Here is a 16,075-nt window from a genome sequence, read left to right as displayed (position 1 = left end):
TCTTGCCTTTTCCAGTTAAATGAGTATAAAGTTATGCTTAAGTGGGTTTCTGGGGCTTCAAGTTTTAATGCATTTTAACAGAAGCATTAGATAAAGTGAGTATGAACAGAACTCTGTTATTCTCATCCTCGTTATTTATGAACAAATACAGAGCTGTCTACAGCTCAAAGGATGGTTTATCTATTTCATTTTCAAAAATAATTTGCAAAATGTTTACCTACAAACGCTAAGTGATTACAAAGCATTACTGTAATAAGTCTACTTCTTTATCATACCACAAAACCACAATAGCTAGAAGACAAAATGTTTTATTTTAAAACATTGAAAAAACATTAAAAGACAAATGTCCATTATATAACCAGGAATGTTAAATATATGGAAACTGTAAATCTCTAAAATGTGGTAGGTACTTGCAGAGCTAAATGTTGCAAATTATCCTACTTTTTTTCTGTAATATCAACAATACCTGATACGATGAAAAATAACAAAAAGACCTTACTAATCATCCAATCAAAGTCATCATCTTTGGGTAAATTTATATCAACACAAGTTAAAGTTTTGTCCAAGATGTTCCTGACACATGAAGCTTCCAGTTGAATTTCAGAAATGTTAACAAAAGTATCTTCCTTTTTTGCCTGTGAATGTTTGAGTATTGCTGTATTGTTGGCTTATATCCACTACAGATACTGGTTCTAGGCCAGCCCAAGGATCTTCAAGCATTGAAGGCTTGAAATAATTTTCCAACTCATTAGACATTCTTTTTTCTCTAACACGCCCTGATCCAAATGGTGTAGATGTCCTTGGAGAACCCTTTAGAAAAAAAATCAGTTAAAAAAACACTTAGTAAAGATAATTGGTACTTCTTCCTTTAGCTCAAGGTTAGTGGGAATCACATTGCTGCTTAAAAGTTGTGACTTGAACCTAAACATGTTCGATTACAAAGTCCATGTTTCCTTTAATCAAGTGTTCCTCTTTTTTTTTTTAAAAAAAAAGTACTTAAAGCAACTTGTTATTCTCACTTATTTATAATTCCATGACCACTGTCACCTCAAATACTTTTGTGTCTAATGTAGTAGCTCTGCAGTAATACAAACAGTGATGAAATAATTATATTCAATTTTCCCTCGAAATTTTCATTTTTTTCAGGATAAAACAATACTATAGTTTTAAAGTTTCTACAACCTTTCTAGCTCATGAACATTTTCTTTACTCCTTAGCTCCAGACTCAAAGGGGTAGGGAGGGGGTTGGTGTAGAATACACCAAGTTGGAAAACCACGTAGTTGCAAGTTGTAAACCACAGAAATCCTAGACATGCTAGAGATACTTCTCTGTCTTTTGTATTTACTCTCACTACAGGAATGGAAAACTTCCCCTACCACCGATTTTCTCTCCAGGGAAGCTGGAGCAGAAGCCAGTGTAGCTGGAAACAAAGATTAAAAAAAAAGAAAAAGAACGATTTCCTGAAACAAACTGGCAAGGCCCTTGGCAAACAAGAGGAAATGGAGAATTAGGGAAATCTGTGTATGGGTGGCAGTGTACTGGTTAAAAGCACGAGGGCTCGAAAACAGAACGTACGGCTCTGCCACTCTTTAGGGTAATCTTCCGAAAGTTACTCAACTTCTCTAAGCCTCAGTTCGCTCATCTGCAAAATAGGGGTAACAATAGTACCTCAGAGAGGATTAGACAAAATAATCCACGTAAAGGGAATATTAGTACCATGCCTGCCATACAGTAAGAGCTCGGCAAACGCTGGCTATTATTACCTGGGGGTGGGTCTGCTGCTGCCCTGGGGAGTAGCCGAATTGCTGCTGGGACCCCGCGGGGGACCTGGAGTAGGAGCCAGGGTAGCCGCCAGGGGACGGAGACCCGAACCGGCCCCCCGGGAAGCTGCCGCCGTGTCGCGGAGAATGACTGCTCCCGTAAGGCCTAGACCGGGGCCCGTACGGCGGCGTGTGGTGCGGACTCCCGTAACCGTCTCGAGGGGAGGGCGGCCGTGGTCCGCCCCCGCCCGGGGTACCCCGGAAGCTGCTTCCGCTACCCCAACCTCCTCCACCCGAACCAGGGTAAGGAGGAGTCGGGGGCCGAAAATTTTGTCGCTGCATATCAGGAGCCAAAGCCGAAAACCTCGCAGCGGCGTTCTCCCACCGGAACTGTATCGACCGGCCCTCCACAGAGAACTGCTAGTCCTTTACCAAAACAGTCCTCCGACCGCAGCCACCTTACGGCACATCCGTTCCCGCGTCACAAAGGTTCCGCCAGGGGCGGCGGGATGACCTAAATTACTGACTCGGCGAGAGACTCAGTGGATTTAAGTGAAAGGAGGAAGAAAAGGACACAGGAAAGGATGGACACCCGAACCCAGCAAGAACCTTTCCAGTCTGGGTGACCTTGGTCTGACAGACGAGACGCTATCCCGGCGGGCGACTGGTACTGGGAGTGCTCCACCCCACCCGGCGGGGGCGGGGTCTGCGGCGTCCGTGGGCGCCCCCCAGTGGCAGCGGGTGGCGCCGCACGGAGTTCGCTGCTTGGACCGGGACCGATGCCATCTGAGACGCACGCGATGCTGGCGACGCTGGCGAGGGTGGCAGCTCTGCGCAGAACCTGCCTCTTCTCCGGCCGGGGCGGCGGGAGGGGGCTGTGGACTGGCCGCCCGCAGTCAGGTACCCTCCGAGATTCGGTCTGGGCGGCTAAAGGGACCCCTGCCCCAGTTTGCCCCCTGGGGCGCCCTGAGGAGAGCGATCGGGGTCTGAAGTCTCTGCTGACCCCGCAGCCCATCCGGTGGCTTTGCTCGCCTCCCTGCAACCCAGCTCTGTGGGCCTGCGGCCGGCCTGCCCGGCTCTGGCCGCCCAGGGTCGCCTCTGCCCCGCGCGTTGCTGTGACCGAGGGCTCGGTGTGCGGCGGGGTCCGGCTCCTGCGCGTCACGCGGCTCGCGTTTGAGGCCTCTTTACTCCTATCCTTTCGTCCGCCAAGTTTAAGTAACTTCGAAAATGCACACCCAGCCACATTTCAGAAAAGACTTTAGCCCGCTGTTTTGCATAACTTGACACTTCATGTACAATAAAAGACGCCTTTGTACAGTTACCTGTCGCAGAATTTTATTTAGAGGATGAAATTTAGCTTTACTACAGTGTTATAGAACTTTCTTTACTCCTTCTGAATTTGGGAATGGTAATCCACTATGAAGCTTTTTTTTTTTTTCCTTTTCTTTTTTGAGACGGAGTCTCGCTCTGTCGCCCAGGCTGGAGGTTGCAGCTGCCACCTTTTTTGAGACGGAGTCTCTTAAAAAAAAAAAAAAAAAAAAGGAGTCTCGCTCCGTCGCCCAGGCTGGAGTGCAGTGGCGCCATCTTGACTGACCACAGCCTCTCCTCCCGAGTTCAAGCGATTCTCCTGCCTCAGCTTCCCAGAGTAGCTGAGATTACAGGCATGCGCCGCATGCCCGGCTAATTTTTTTGTATTTTTAGTATAGACGGGTTTCACCTTTTTGGCCAGTCTGGTCTCGAATTCCTGGGCTCAAGTGATCCGCCCACCTCGGCCTCCCGAAGTGCTGGGCCTCCCGAAGTGCTGGGATTTCATGCGTGAGCCACCGCGCCCGGCCTAGGATACACAATCTTAAAGAGCTTTAGGACTCATTTAAATCATAGCCTAATGGGTAGCCTGGACCTGTGATTTCCATTCACCCTCTTGTAGCTGCTACTCCTCGCTGTCTCTGACATGTTCTGTGACATCCCGAGCTGACGAGTGTGGTATCTTCTCAGTTTCTATCCTCCTTGATGAATGGAGACACACACACAGAGTTTGTTTGTTTGTTCTGTGGAAATTCAATTCACTGCATTTCGTTTCTTCTGTAGATACAAGTCGCAGAGTTAATCAAGGTAGCATATTGCTATTAAGGCTTAGTGATAAAATTAAGGCCTGAGGACGCCAGCCTATCCACTTTATTATATACAGTAGTTCTGTCCTGGCCAAAAATTCACCTTTCTGGACATTATCTTTAGTTTTTAACTTAATGCTTGGAAATTGCTCATTTGAATATTTATTGAATAAAATCACCTAGGCGGGACGATTGCTTGAGCCCAGGAGTTGAAGACCAGTCTGGGCAACATGGTGAAGTCCTGTTTCTACCAAAAATACAAAAAACTTAGCCGGGCTTGGTGGCGTGCGTCTGTAGTCCCAGCTGCTTGGGAGGCTGAGGTGGGAGGATGGCTTGAGTCCCAGGAGGCTGAGGCTGCAGTGATCCGCTACTGTGCCACTGCACTCCAGCCTGGGTAACGAAGTGAGACCCTATCATACCCCCCCACCCCACTGAGAAAAAAAAAGGTTCACATACATCACATAGGTAATTTTCACCTTTTAGATCGTCAGTCTACTCAGGGGAGGGGACAGAAAAGTGAGGGTGGTGGGGACCAAAATTAACTTTATTATATATATATATATATATATATATATATATTTTTTTTTTTTTTTTTTTTTTTTTGAGACAGAGTCTTGCTTTGTCGCCCAGGCTGGAGTGCAGTGGCGTGATCTTGGCTCACTGCAAGCTCCACCTCCCGGGCTCACGCCATTCTCCTGCCTCAGCCTCCGGAGTAGCTGGGACTATAGGCGCCCGCCACCACGCCTGGTTAATTTTTTGTAATTTTTAGTAGAGACGGGGTTTCACCGTGTTAACCAGGATGGTCTCGATCTCCTGACCTCGTGATCCACCCACCTCAGCCTCCCAAAGTGCTGGGATTACAGGGGTGAGCCACCGCGCCCGGCACTTTATTATTACTATTATGGAGATGGAGGGTCTCACTCTGTCACCGAGGCTGGAGTGCGGTGGTGAGATCACAGATCACTGCATCTTCGACCTCCTGGGCTCAAGTGATTTTCCCACGTCAGTCTCCCAAGTAGCTAGGACTACAGGCTCATGCTACCATGCCTGGCTAATTTTTATTTATTTATTTATTTTTTGTAGAGACAGGGTCTTGCTATGTTTCCCAGAACTCCCGACCTCAAGCATTCCCCTCTCCTGCCTTGGCCTCCCAAAACTCTGCGATTAAATGGTGTGGTAAGCCACCATGCCCAACCAACAAATTAATTTAATAGTAAACAGTTTAACTGATGGCCGCATAATGAGTATATAGATCTTTATTCCACCAATGCATTTATCTGTATAACTTCAATCTAACTAAATTTCACTAAAATTTATTAAAATTCAAAAGCCATGCTCTTTTTAAGCTTTCAGTAGTACATTTTGTAGCAAGATGATTAAACTGACAATAAAAAAGTTTGAGTTGTGTCTTTCTGTCTTATAGCAGTGTACTCTCTCTATATATATATTTTGTATTTATTTAAGTATTGAGACATGTCTTGCTCTTTCATACAGGCTAGAGTGCAGTGGCACAATCCCAGTTCACTGCAACCTCCGCCTCCCTGGGCTCAAGCGATCCTTCCACCTCAGCCTCCCAAGCAGCTGAAACCAGAGGTGTGTGCCACCATGCCTGGCTAATTTTTGTATTTTTTGTAGATATGAGGTTTTGCCATGTTGCCCACGCTAGTCTTGAACTCCTGGGCTCACACAATCCAGCCACCTGGGCCTCTCAAAGTGCTGGGATTACAGGCATGAGCCCCCTGTGCCCCAGCCAGTTATGATTGTTTTTTGGCATCTATTCATGGGGGTACAAGTGCAGTTTTGCTACACTGATACATTGTATTGGGGTGAAGTCAGGGCCTTCAGGGCATCCATCACTGGCACAACACACATTGTACCCAGCAAGCAACCTCCTGTAGTCCATCCCCTTCCCTCTACATTCCCAACCCTCCAAGTCTCCATTGCCCATCACTCCACACTCTGCTTCCATATGTACACATTATTTAGCACCAACTTATAAGGGAGAACAGGCAATATTTGTTTTTCTGTGCTGAGTGGTTTCACTTAAGATAATGGCCTCCAGTTCCATCCATGTTGCTGCAAAAAGCAGTTTCATTCTTTTTTATGACTGAATAGTATTCCATTTTGTATATATGCCACATTTTGTTTATTTAGTGCTTCATTGATGGGCACTTAGGTTGATTTCATATCTTTGCCTTTATGAATAGTGCTGTGATAAACATGAGTGCAGGTGTCTTTTTGATATAATGATTTATTTCCCTTTGGGTAGATGCAAGGTAGTGGGATTGCTGGATCTTATGGCAGTTCTATTTTTAGTTCTGTGAGAAATCTCCATACTGTTTTCCATAGAAGTTGCACTGATTTACATTCCCACCAACAGTGTATAAGAGTTCCCTTTTCTCAGCTTCCTCACCAACATCCTGTGAGTTTTTTGTCTTTTTAATAGCCATTCTGATGCGTGTAAGATGATATCTCATTGTGGTTTTAATTTGTATTTCTCTGATGATTGGTGATGTTGAACATTTTTAAAAAATTTTACTCATGGCAGTACACAGAAATTTTCAGGGAAGATTAAAAGCATGAAAACATGACTCTTAATAGACAATTCTAGGAATATACAAACTCTTTTTACTTTGTTTCCCTAGAGTCTTGAATTTTGTGTTCAACTAATGTTCTGGTTATGAATTTAAAATGATTACAGCATACTGCCAATGTTTGAGTAGAAATCTGTTATTGGATTAAGTTTGGGAATCAGGCTGGGCATGGTGGCTCATGTCTGTAATCCTACCACTTTAGGAGGCTGAGGTGGGTGGATCACCTGAGGTCAGGAGTGAGCCGAGATCACGCCATTGCACTCCAGCCTTGGCAGCAACAGCAAAACTCTGGCTCAAAAAATAAAATAAAATAAATAAAATAAAAAAGATTAAATAAATTCAGGATTCATAATACTGTTCATTAATTAATTTTTGAGACAGTCTTGTTCTGTCACCCAGGCTGGAGTTTGGTGACAAGATCTCAGCCCACTGCAACCTCCACCTCCCGGGTTCAAGGATTGTTCTGCATCAGCCTTCAGAGTAGTTGGGACTACAGGCGTGCGCCACCACACCTGGCTAATTTTTGTATTTTTAGTAGACACGGGTTTCACCACGTTGGCCAGGCTTGTCTTGAACTCCTGACCTCAGCTGATCCGCTCACCTCAGCCTCGGAAAGTGCTGGGATTACAGGCGTGAGCCACCGTGCCCGGCTGATGGTGAACGTTTTTGATATGCTTGTTTGTCTTTTGAAAAATGCCTACTCGTGTCCTTAGCCCGTTTGTTAATGGGATTATTTGTTTTTTGTGGTTGAGTTGTTTGAGTTGCTTGCAAATTCTGGATAGTAGTCCCCTGTTGGATGTGTAGTTTGCAGATATTTTCTTCCATTTCTCAGGTTATCTGTTCACTCTGTTGATTATTTCTTTTGCTATGCAGAAACTTTTTAGTTTAATTAAATTCCACTTGCCTTCTTTTGTTTTTGTTGCCTGTGCTTTTGAGGTCTCAGTCATGAATCTCTTCTAGATCAATGTCTAGAAGAGTTTCCCCTAGGTTTTCTTCAGTATTTTTATAGTTTCATCCTTACATTCAAGTCTTTAATCCATCTTGAGTTGATTTTTTTCTTTCTTTTTTTTTCCTGAGATGGAGTTTTGCTCTTGTTGCCCAGGCTGGAGTGCAATGGTGCGATCTCGGCTCACCGCAGCCTCTGCCTCCCGGGTTCAAGCAATTCTCCTACCTCATCCTCCCAGGTAGCTGGGATTACAGGTATGCGCCACCATACCCGGGGAATTTTTTGTTTGTTTAGTAGAGACGGAGTTTCTCCATGTTGGTCAGGCTGGTCTCAAACTCTCGACCTCAGGTGATCCGCCCGCCTAGGCCTCCCAAAGTGCTGGGATTATAGGTGTGAGCCACCGTGCCTGGCCAAATTGACTTTTTTATATGGTGAGATACAGGGATCCAGTTTCATTTTTCTGCATATGGCAATCCAATTTTCCCAGCACCTTTTACTGAAAAAGGGTATCCTTTCCCCAGTATATGTTGTCGACTTTGTCAAAAATCAGTTGGCTGTAAGTATGTGAGTTTATTTCTGGGTTCTCTATGCTGTTCTATGGATCTATGTGTCTATTTATTTTTTTATTGAGGTGGAGCCTTGCTCTTTTGCCCAGGCTGGAGTGCAGTGGCACGATCTTGGCTCACTGCAACTTCCACCCTCACAGTTTCAAGTGATTCTCCTGCCTCAGCCTCCTGAGTAGCTGGGATTACAGGCACACGCCACCACACTCGGCTAATTTTTGTATTTTTAGTAGAGATGGGGTTTCACCATGTTGCTCAAGCTGGTCTTGAACTCCTGACCTCATGATCTGCCTGCCTTGGCCTCTCAAAGTGCTGGGATTGCAGGCATGAACCACTGCACGTGGCCCTATGTGTCTGTTTTTATAGACACTATGAGTATAATGCTATTTGGGCTACTATAGCCGTAGTATATTTTGAGGTCAGAAAATGTGATATCACCAGCTTTGTTCTTTTTGCTTGGGATATTTTTGGTATTCGTGCTCATTTTTAGTATGAACTTTATAATTGTTTTTCTAATTCTGTGAAAAAATAATGTTGATAGAAATTGCATTGAACCTTCAGATTGCTTTGGGCATTATGGTCATTTTAACCATATTAATTCTTTCAACCTACATGCATGTGGTGTTTTTCCATTTATTTGTTTCATCTATAGTTTCTTTCATCAGTGTTTTGTAGTTTTCCTTGTAGATTTCTTTCACCTTCTTGGTTATATATATTCCTAGGTGTTTTATTTTTTTGTAGCTATCGTAAATGGGACTGCCTTCTTGGTTTCGTCTTCGGGTAGAACCTTATTGGTGAACAGAAATCCTAGGGATTTCTTTTCCTTTTTTTTTTTTCTTTTTGAGACAGTCTTCCTCTACTACCATGGTGCAATATAGGCTCATTGCAAAGGCCTCCCAAAGTGCTGGGATTACAGGCATGAGCCACTGTGCCCATATGATTTATAAATTTTTGACAGATTATGCATGAAAGTGTGCTTCTCAGGCCAGGTGCGGTGGCTCATGCCTGCAATCCCAGCACTTTGGGAGGCCAAGGCAGGTGGATCACGAGGTTAGGAGTTTGAGACCAGCCTGGCCAACATAGTGAAACCCCATCTGTACTAAAAATACAAAAAAATAGCCGGGCATGGTGGTGGGCGCCTGTAATACCAGCTACTTGGGAGGCTGAGGCAGGAGAATCGCTTGAACCCGGGAGTGGGAGGCTGCAGTGAGCTGAGATCATGCCATTGCACTCCAGCCCAGGCGACAGACAGTGCAAGACTCCGTCTCCAAAAAAAAGAAAGTGTGCTTCTCATCACACTTACAGGTAATATATGAAGATTGAGGCAGAGGGAATTCTTTTTTTTTTTATTATTATACTTTAAGTTCTAGGGTACATGTGCACAACGTGCAGGTTTGTTACATATGTATACATGCGCCATGTTGGTGTGCTGCACCCATTAACTTGTCATTTACATTAGGTGTATCTCCTAATGCTATCCCTCCCCCCTTCCCCACCCCACGACAGGCCTCGGTGTGTGATGTTCCCCTTCCTGTGTCCAGGTGTTCTCACTGTTCAGCGGAATTTTTTTTTTTTTTTTTGAGACAGGGTTTGACTCCAGTAGCCCATGTTATAAGTAAAGTTTTGGTGCAACAAAAGAAATAGCACTCGAATATAAAATTTTCTTTTTAATTCTCAGCAAGGCAATGTACTTCTATAGAAGAGTGTACCCTTACAGATGGAGCAATGGTGAGCGCACACTTGGACAAGGGAGGGGAAGGGGTTCTTATCCTTGATGCATGTGGCCCCTGCTGCTGTGTCGTTCCCCTATATATATACGGCGGGGTAGGTTTAGACCGCACAGGCTAAACTAATTCTGATTGGCTAATTTAAAGAGAGTGACGGGCCGGGCGCGGTGGCTCAAGCCTGTAATCCCAGCACTTTGGGAGGCCGAGACGGGTGGATCACAAGGTCAGGAGATCGAGACCATACTGGCTAACATGGTGAAACCCCATCTCTACTAAAAAATACAAAAAACTAGCCGGGCGAGGTGACGGGCGCCTGTAGTCCCAGCTACTCGGGAGGCTGAGGCAGGAGAATGGCGTGAACCCGGGAGGTGGAGCTTGCAGTGAGCTGAGATCCGGCCACTGCACTCCAGCCTGGGCGACAGAGCAAGACTCCGTCTCAAAAAAAAAAAAAAAAAAAAAAAAAAGAGAGTGACGGGGTGAGTGGTTTGGCAGGAGAAATGGTTATGGCACAGCAGGAAATTGGAATGAGTCAGGGTGGAGAATGAGCAGGTAATCGGAATGAGTTAGAGTGGAATAGGTAACTGGGATGAGTCATGGTGGAGCATAATCGGAATGAGTCAGGGTGAAGCAGGTAATCAGAATGAGTAAGGGTGGAGCAGGTGGTTGGAATGAGTCAGTGTGGAGCAGGTCATTGAAAAAGGTTGCTTTATGAGGAAGTTAAGTTTAAAAGTAGAAAGCAAAGAATTGAACATACTGACATACCGATTCTTTGAAGAGGAATTTAGAACTCATATCTAACATTCCCTCCTCTTGCATTTCCTTACAGCTCTTTCTCTTCAAACTTCTTTAATATGTCTTGGCTTACTTGTTTTGCTTGATTTTTCCAAAAGAAAAAGCTTCTCTGGATAAGGCAGAGGAATAGTTAAGGGAGGTTTTAGTAAGTGCTGTTTTTATGAACCTCTGCACCAACCCATGGATGCATGGTGTGACACAGCACCCGACAAGAATAAGTACACCCATTAGGGCTCGAGGGAAGTAAGAATTGAGGCTATTCTTCTTTTCCGTTTACTGAACCACTTTTCTAGCCATCGTGTAAAGGGCTCATTTACCCCTGAGTTGTTGGCTAACTCATTGGACACAGCAGTCAGACTTTGCAATGCTTTTGTTATATTTCCATCAGGGACAGTGTTGTTTTGGATGAAGGTACAACACTGAGTTTTAATCATGACGCAAACTCCTCCTCTTTCTGCTAATATCATGTCTAAGGCTATCCTATTTTCCCAAGCCATCTGGCTAGTAGCCCCAATTGCTCAGCTGTTCCTTTAACAGTATCTCTAGTGTAGTTAATAAATTGCTGTTGGTTGTAATAGATGCAGTTTATCTAATCTACATTTTTATTAATTGTCACCCACCAAAATATTGACTCAAATCCTGCAGCTATTTGATTTCAGGGTTTAAATTGATCTGGTATTCCCTGTGGGACTCCAGTTGCATTTAAATAGACATGAGAGTCGAAAGACCCATAAGAGGCTTCTCTTGCTTTATGATGTGTGGTTTTTCCTTCCTCTGGTAGATGAAAGGCCAGAGTAAAAGGGATAGTCAATTGGACTAGAGCATAAGTACTGCTCTAATTATTTGGCAGAGTGTCCAGTACAGGTCCTCCACAATCCCACCATACATCCGCTCAGGGATGAATAAGGGCAGACTGATGGGTCAGCTCTTGGAAGTGCAAGACTTCACTGAATCCTGTTAAGTCTCCAAGGAATGCCTAATATTTCCCCTTGTCGTTGGAGACACAAGGTAAAATTGGTTTTGGAAGATGGAGGCTGGATGGCCCTCGGGGGCTGACCTGCAGCATGACGGACTTTGGGATATAGCAGAGAGAGAGCGTGGCACAACTTGTTACTCCAGGCTGTAGAATCCTGGAAAAGAGCTACCAGGGAGCCCATGCCCGGTTGACTGGACGACCACCCTAATGGAAAGGGGACGGTCTGGGGCTCTGGCTTGCCATGCGCACAAGCATAACAATTGCTTTTGTTTAACGTGCAGATGGAATACTTGATCCATTCTAACCAGGCGTTTGCATCTTGGTATCCTTTCTTAATTGCCAAAGTTTGTTTTAAATCTTTACTTTCTACGATAGCTATCTTGGTCTTATCGTTAGATGGAGGAGGGGCAATTGTTCAGTTGTGAGAGGTTTTGGAAGAAGGCTTAGAGGAAGGTATAGGCGGTGGGGGATCAAAGAAACGTATTTCAAAGAATCCCATAGGGTCTGTCCTGAAACCTCAGCCCCCATACCTTAAAACTGGCTTAAAGAAGGGAACCAGCTTAGAAAAGGGGAAGAACTTTGAGGGTTTGAGATAATAACCTGTATTGGATTGCAGTGGTTTAGCTGATCCCCAGTTGGGGGTTGGCTGTCCCTATAGTAAAATGAATGTATGGTTTTAGGAAATTACAAAAACCTGTTGGAGCAGTCCATCCTTGCTCTTTAGTGGTCCATAGAATGTTGGAGAAACTACAGTGCAAAAGCTCTATGTCGCGGGGCAAGACTCCTGGTTGACACTGGGGTCTTTATCGAAATATCCCCGGATTGAATGGTCCCAATTCACTAATGTCTAGTCTCAGGAGAGTCAGGAGGGACAGAGGTACTTTTCTGAAGTAGAGAGCTGTCTTTGACTTGGCAAGTCCCCACAGGGTATAACAAGGCGTGCATCAAATGCAGTAGTTTGAAGAGAAATTGACTTGGTTATATTAATAACTAGGTAGTCAGCAATAGAGTGAGGAAAGATGAAAGAGTAATAGAATAGATGAAAGAGAGTTAAATTTTTCTTTGCTTTAGTTTGGTAGAGTTTTCCCCCGGGACTATGACCCATGACTCTGGAGGGGGCGGTGCTTTTGGTGTGATGACTCCATCCCCTTTCCATTGTACAAATAGCAGTCTCAGTGGTTAGCAGTAGAAGGTAGGGTCCTTCCCAGACTGGCTGGAGTTTTCCTTTGATGAGAAGGTGATCCTTAGGCTGGTGCTAGTTTAACGGAAATTCTAGGCATGGTACCTGTGCTAGAAGACTTTTAGTTTTGAGGGAAAGGAAATTGGAAGGTAAACCAAGTATATAATTTCTAAGAAATTGATCTTTTGTTTTTTAATGTGGGGACATCAGCAGTGGACTTTATAGTCCTTGGTGTCTTCTTACTGAGAAATTTCCTTTAGCACCTATTTTTATTAGTTTTTAGACCAAAGAAAGCCAGACACTGTTTTTTATTTGACAATGCTTCCTGTATGATTTTTATACCAGATAAGCTAAATTTCACCTTTAAATTAGTGTGCTATTAATGATAAACTTAATTTTAATAAAACCTTGTAGTCACATTTATCCAATTTTTAATGTCTGACCATAAAGTAAGATTTTTATACTCTTTTTAACCTTGTATAATTTTTGTTAAAGAGCAGATTCGTGCTTTAAGAAAAACCTGTTGTGCTTTAATTTTAATGTCCAGTTCACAGAAAAACTGGATGATACCCCTTTAACTTTAGCCAATATGTTTACACACAGAATTTCCTTTAAAATTAATGTTTCGAAACTTGCTTAAACCTTTTAAACAAAAAAAAATTTTTAACCTTTTAATGTAGGTAAAAATCCACATTGTTATGCCTCATTATAATCCTTTTATCAAAAGTATATTTACTTTCCTTACACACCTTGCACATAAACTGTTTCTTCAATAGTTTTACATTCAGGAGGCCTAATTACTTTTAAATTATACAACATTTCTTGCATAAATTTCCTTTTATAACTTTTTTTCACAACTTTCATAGACAATTCTTAGATATGCCTCAGTTGCAAACTTTTAGCAAACTTTACTTTTGTTGAAAACCTTGTAAGTTTGGGCTTTCAATTATTCTTCCTTTAAACAACCAGTTAATTTATTTTAGGACAAGCATTTACCATATAGCATTCCTTTTTACATAAATTCTTCCCCCTACTTTTTTCTTTTTTTTTCTCAAAGATGATAACCATTCTTTTCCAAAGCAACTTCCTTCATGTCTGTGGACTAGACTGCCTAAGGCCAGAAGATTAGAAGTTAGGATAATACATGTGACACTGTTAACTTTCAGCAAACTTTAGTTTTGTTGAAAACCTTGTAAGTTTGGGATTTCAATTATTCTTTGCTATTAATAAGACCCAGTTCAGTCCATATTAACTTACAATTGGTATAGATGGTTCCTTCCTGATTCTATAAGTACTTTAAGGCTTGGCTGAGTGCAAACAGCTCGCATGTTTGAGCAGACCAATTATTAGACAATTTTCCTAACTCTGCTTCTACTAGAGTTTCCTTATCACTTACTGAATACCCATTGTGTCTTTTTCCCTCAATCACTGTGGGGAGGAACCATCTATCCTCCTGTCCTGAAGGGAGTTCCTCCTAGGTCTGGTCGGACCTTTGTATTCTAATTAAGTTTTAGATTCCCTGTTAGGAAACCTGCTGGGTTAAGGGAATTTTCGGTGGTTGATGTTAAATCATCTTTTTCTAACAGAACAGCCTCATACTTTAAGGTTCTTGAGTCAGTAAGCTACCTTTTTTGCTTTTTTTTTTTTTTGGACTTAGTATATTTCTGACCTGATGAGGTGTGCTCACAATGAGGTTTCCTCTGAAAGTTATTTTTCTATTTTCTTCTGCTAGCAAAGCAGTTGCCGCTACAGATTGAATGCATTTGGGCCATCCGCATGTTACTGGGTTAAGGATTTTTGATTAGGAAGGCTAATCAGTGGCCTCAGGTTGTCAGTGGCCTTAGTGCTTTCAGGCTACGCCCTTATTTACACTGACAACTGCTGAGACCAGCTGGGTCTTGGAGACCCTAACCCAGTGGCACTAGAGGAAGTAAAGACACACACATAGAAATATAGAGTGTGGAGTGGGAAATCAAGGGTGTCACAGCCTTCAGCGCTGAGAGCCTTGAACAGAGATTTATCCACATATTTATTGACAGCAAGTCACTTATAAGATTTCCAAAAAGTATTCCTTATGGGAAACAAAGGGTGGCCAGGTGTCCCTTGCACTCATTGCGGTAAACCAACAACCTTCCAGCGTGGGCGTCAAGGCCATCACGAGCATGTCAGTGTTGCAGAGATTTTATTTATGGCTAGTTTTGCGGCCAGTTCATGGCCAGATTTTGGGGCCTGTTCCCAACAGACAACAAGGTGGTATTGGAGTGTTACAGGGTCACAGAGAAGACCTTCAATTATAGGTTTTAAATTTACCTTGGCTTTTAAAGGAATAAGGTACACTATTTTTACTACTTCTATCTCTCTCTTTCTTTCTTCCTCTCTTTGACTTTCTCTTTCTCTCTCTGTCTCTTCCTTTCTCTCTCTGTGACTATTTTTCTGTCTCTTCCTCTCTCTCTCTGCTTCTCTCTCTCTTTCCTCTTTCTCGGTCTCTCTCTCTCTCCCTGTTTCCTCTGCCAGCCATGCTGATGTTCTCCCCCTCCTTCCCCTTCCACTAGGGGAGGGACCAGCAGGAGTGGAGCCACTCTTTCTTCCCCAGAGAAGAAAGGAGAGGAGGGTTCTGAATATTTTTGTTACTACTGGAGGTTTGCACCTCTTTTTGAGGTTCAACCCCCCCATCGTGGGGATTTCTCACTTCCTTCTGAGGTTGAGCCACCACCTCAATGAGGATTTCTCACCTCTTTTTAACCTCCAAGACATCTCTACTAAGGAATACTAAACCACATCCCACGGCTTTCTTTCCCTAGTCCCAACTAAGGAATGCTTTACTGTCCCTGTGATTTCTCTCTCCTTGGTATGTCCTAACCAAGGAATGCTTTACCACCCTGCAGCTTTTTCCTTAGTTCCAACCACCAAGGAAATACTTTACCAGCTCCTGCGGCTTCTTCTTCCTTGGTCTTTACACAGAGACATCGCCACAGTATGTGAGGATCCTCTCAGCTAGGTTACTGGCCAGTTTCTGTCAGCCTTGCTGAGAAATTCGTCGCACAGGGTGGGTCCTGATTTCTCACCCTTGAGGCCACCACAAGGGGGCAGGGTGGACCTCCTCATGAGGGAGAACCAGAGACCGCCCCTGGAGGGGAATGTAATCAAGGGAGAGCCCCCAAATTGTTATAAATAAAGTTTCGGTGCCGCAAAAGAAATAGCACTCAAATATAAAATTTTCTTTTTAATTCTCAGCAAGGCAATGTACTTCTATAGAATGGTGTGCCCTTTCAGATGGAGCAATGGTGAGCACACACTTGGACAAGGGAGGGGAAGGGGTTCTTATTCCTGATGCACATGGCCCCTGCTGCTGTGTCATTCCCCTATTGGCTAGGGTTAGACCACACAGGCTAAACTAACTCTGATTGGCTAATTTAAAGAGAGTG

At 43.7% G+C, this 16,075-nt stretch overlaps 2 protein-coding genes across 10 annotated transcripts in view; one reads left to right on the top strand and one right to left on the bottom strand.

Moving 5' to 3' along the window:
• Positions 1-292: 292 nt before the first annotated feature.
• Positions 293-2,158, bottom strand: MPLKIP (M-phase specific PLK1 interacting protein). The gene is made up of 2 exons (XM_015133679.3): positions 1,765-2,158; positions 293-810 (listed from the first exon to the last, which is right to left on the bottom strand). The coding sequence occupies exons 1-2, from the start codon at positions 2,101-2,103 to the stop codon at positions 610-612; spliced, it is 540 nt and encodes a 179-aa protein (XP_014989165.1). The 5' UTR covers positions 2,104-2,158; the 3' UTR covers positions 293-609.
• A 387-nt stretch (positions 2,159-2,545) lies between these two features.
• SUGCT (succinyl-CoA:glutarate-CoA transferase) overlaps positions 2,546-16,075 on the top strand; it is a 748,045-nt gene continuing 734,515 nt past the window's right edge. For 6 of the 9 annotated variants that reach the window (XR_013415382.1, XR_013415381.1, XM_002803307.4 and 3 more), the window contains exon 1: positions 2,546-2,661. Coding sequence is in view for 4 of the 9 variants with exons in the window: in XM_002803307.4 (XP_002803353.2) it covers positions 2,562-2,661 (100 nt within the window). In the remaining 5 variants the exon portion in view is untranslated. Of the gene's footprint in view, positions 2,662-5,366; positions 5,466-16,075 lie in introns of all 9 variants that reach the window. The other 3 variants (XM_077996914.1, XM_077996913.1, XM_077996911.1) reach the window with 1 other exon arrangement.

This window comes from Macaca mulatta, chromosome 3, assembly GCF_049350105.2.
Source record: "Macaca mulatta isolate MMU2019108-1 chromosome 3, T2T-MMU8v2.0, whole genome shotgun sequence".
Lineage (NCBI taxonomy): Eukaryota > Metazoa > Chordata > Mammalia > Primates > Cercopithecidae > Macaca > Macaca mulatta.
The sequence above is the reverse complement of the archived record's forward strand: the minus strand, read 5'-3'. Positions and strand labels throughout refer to the sequence as shown.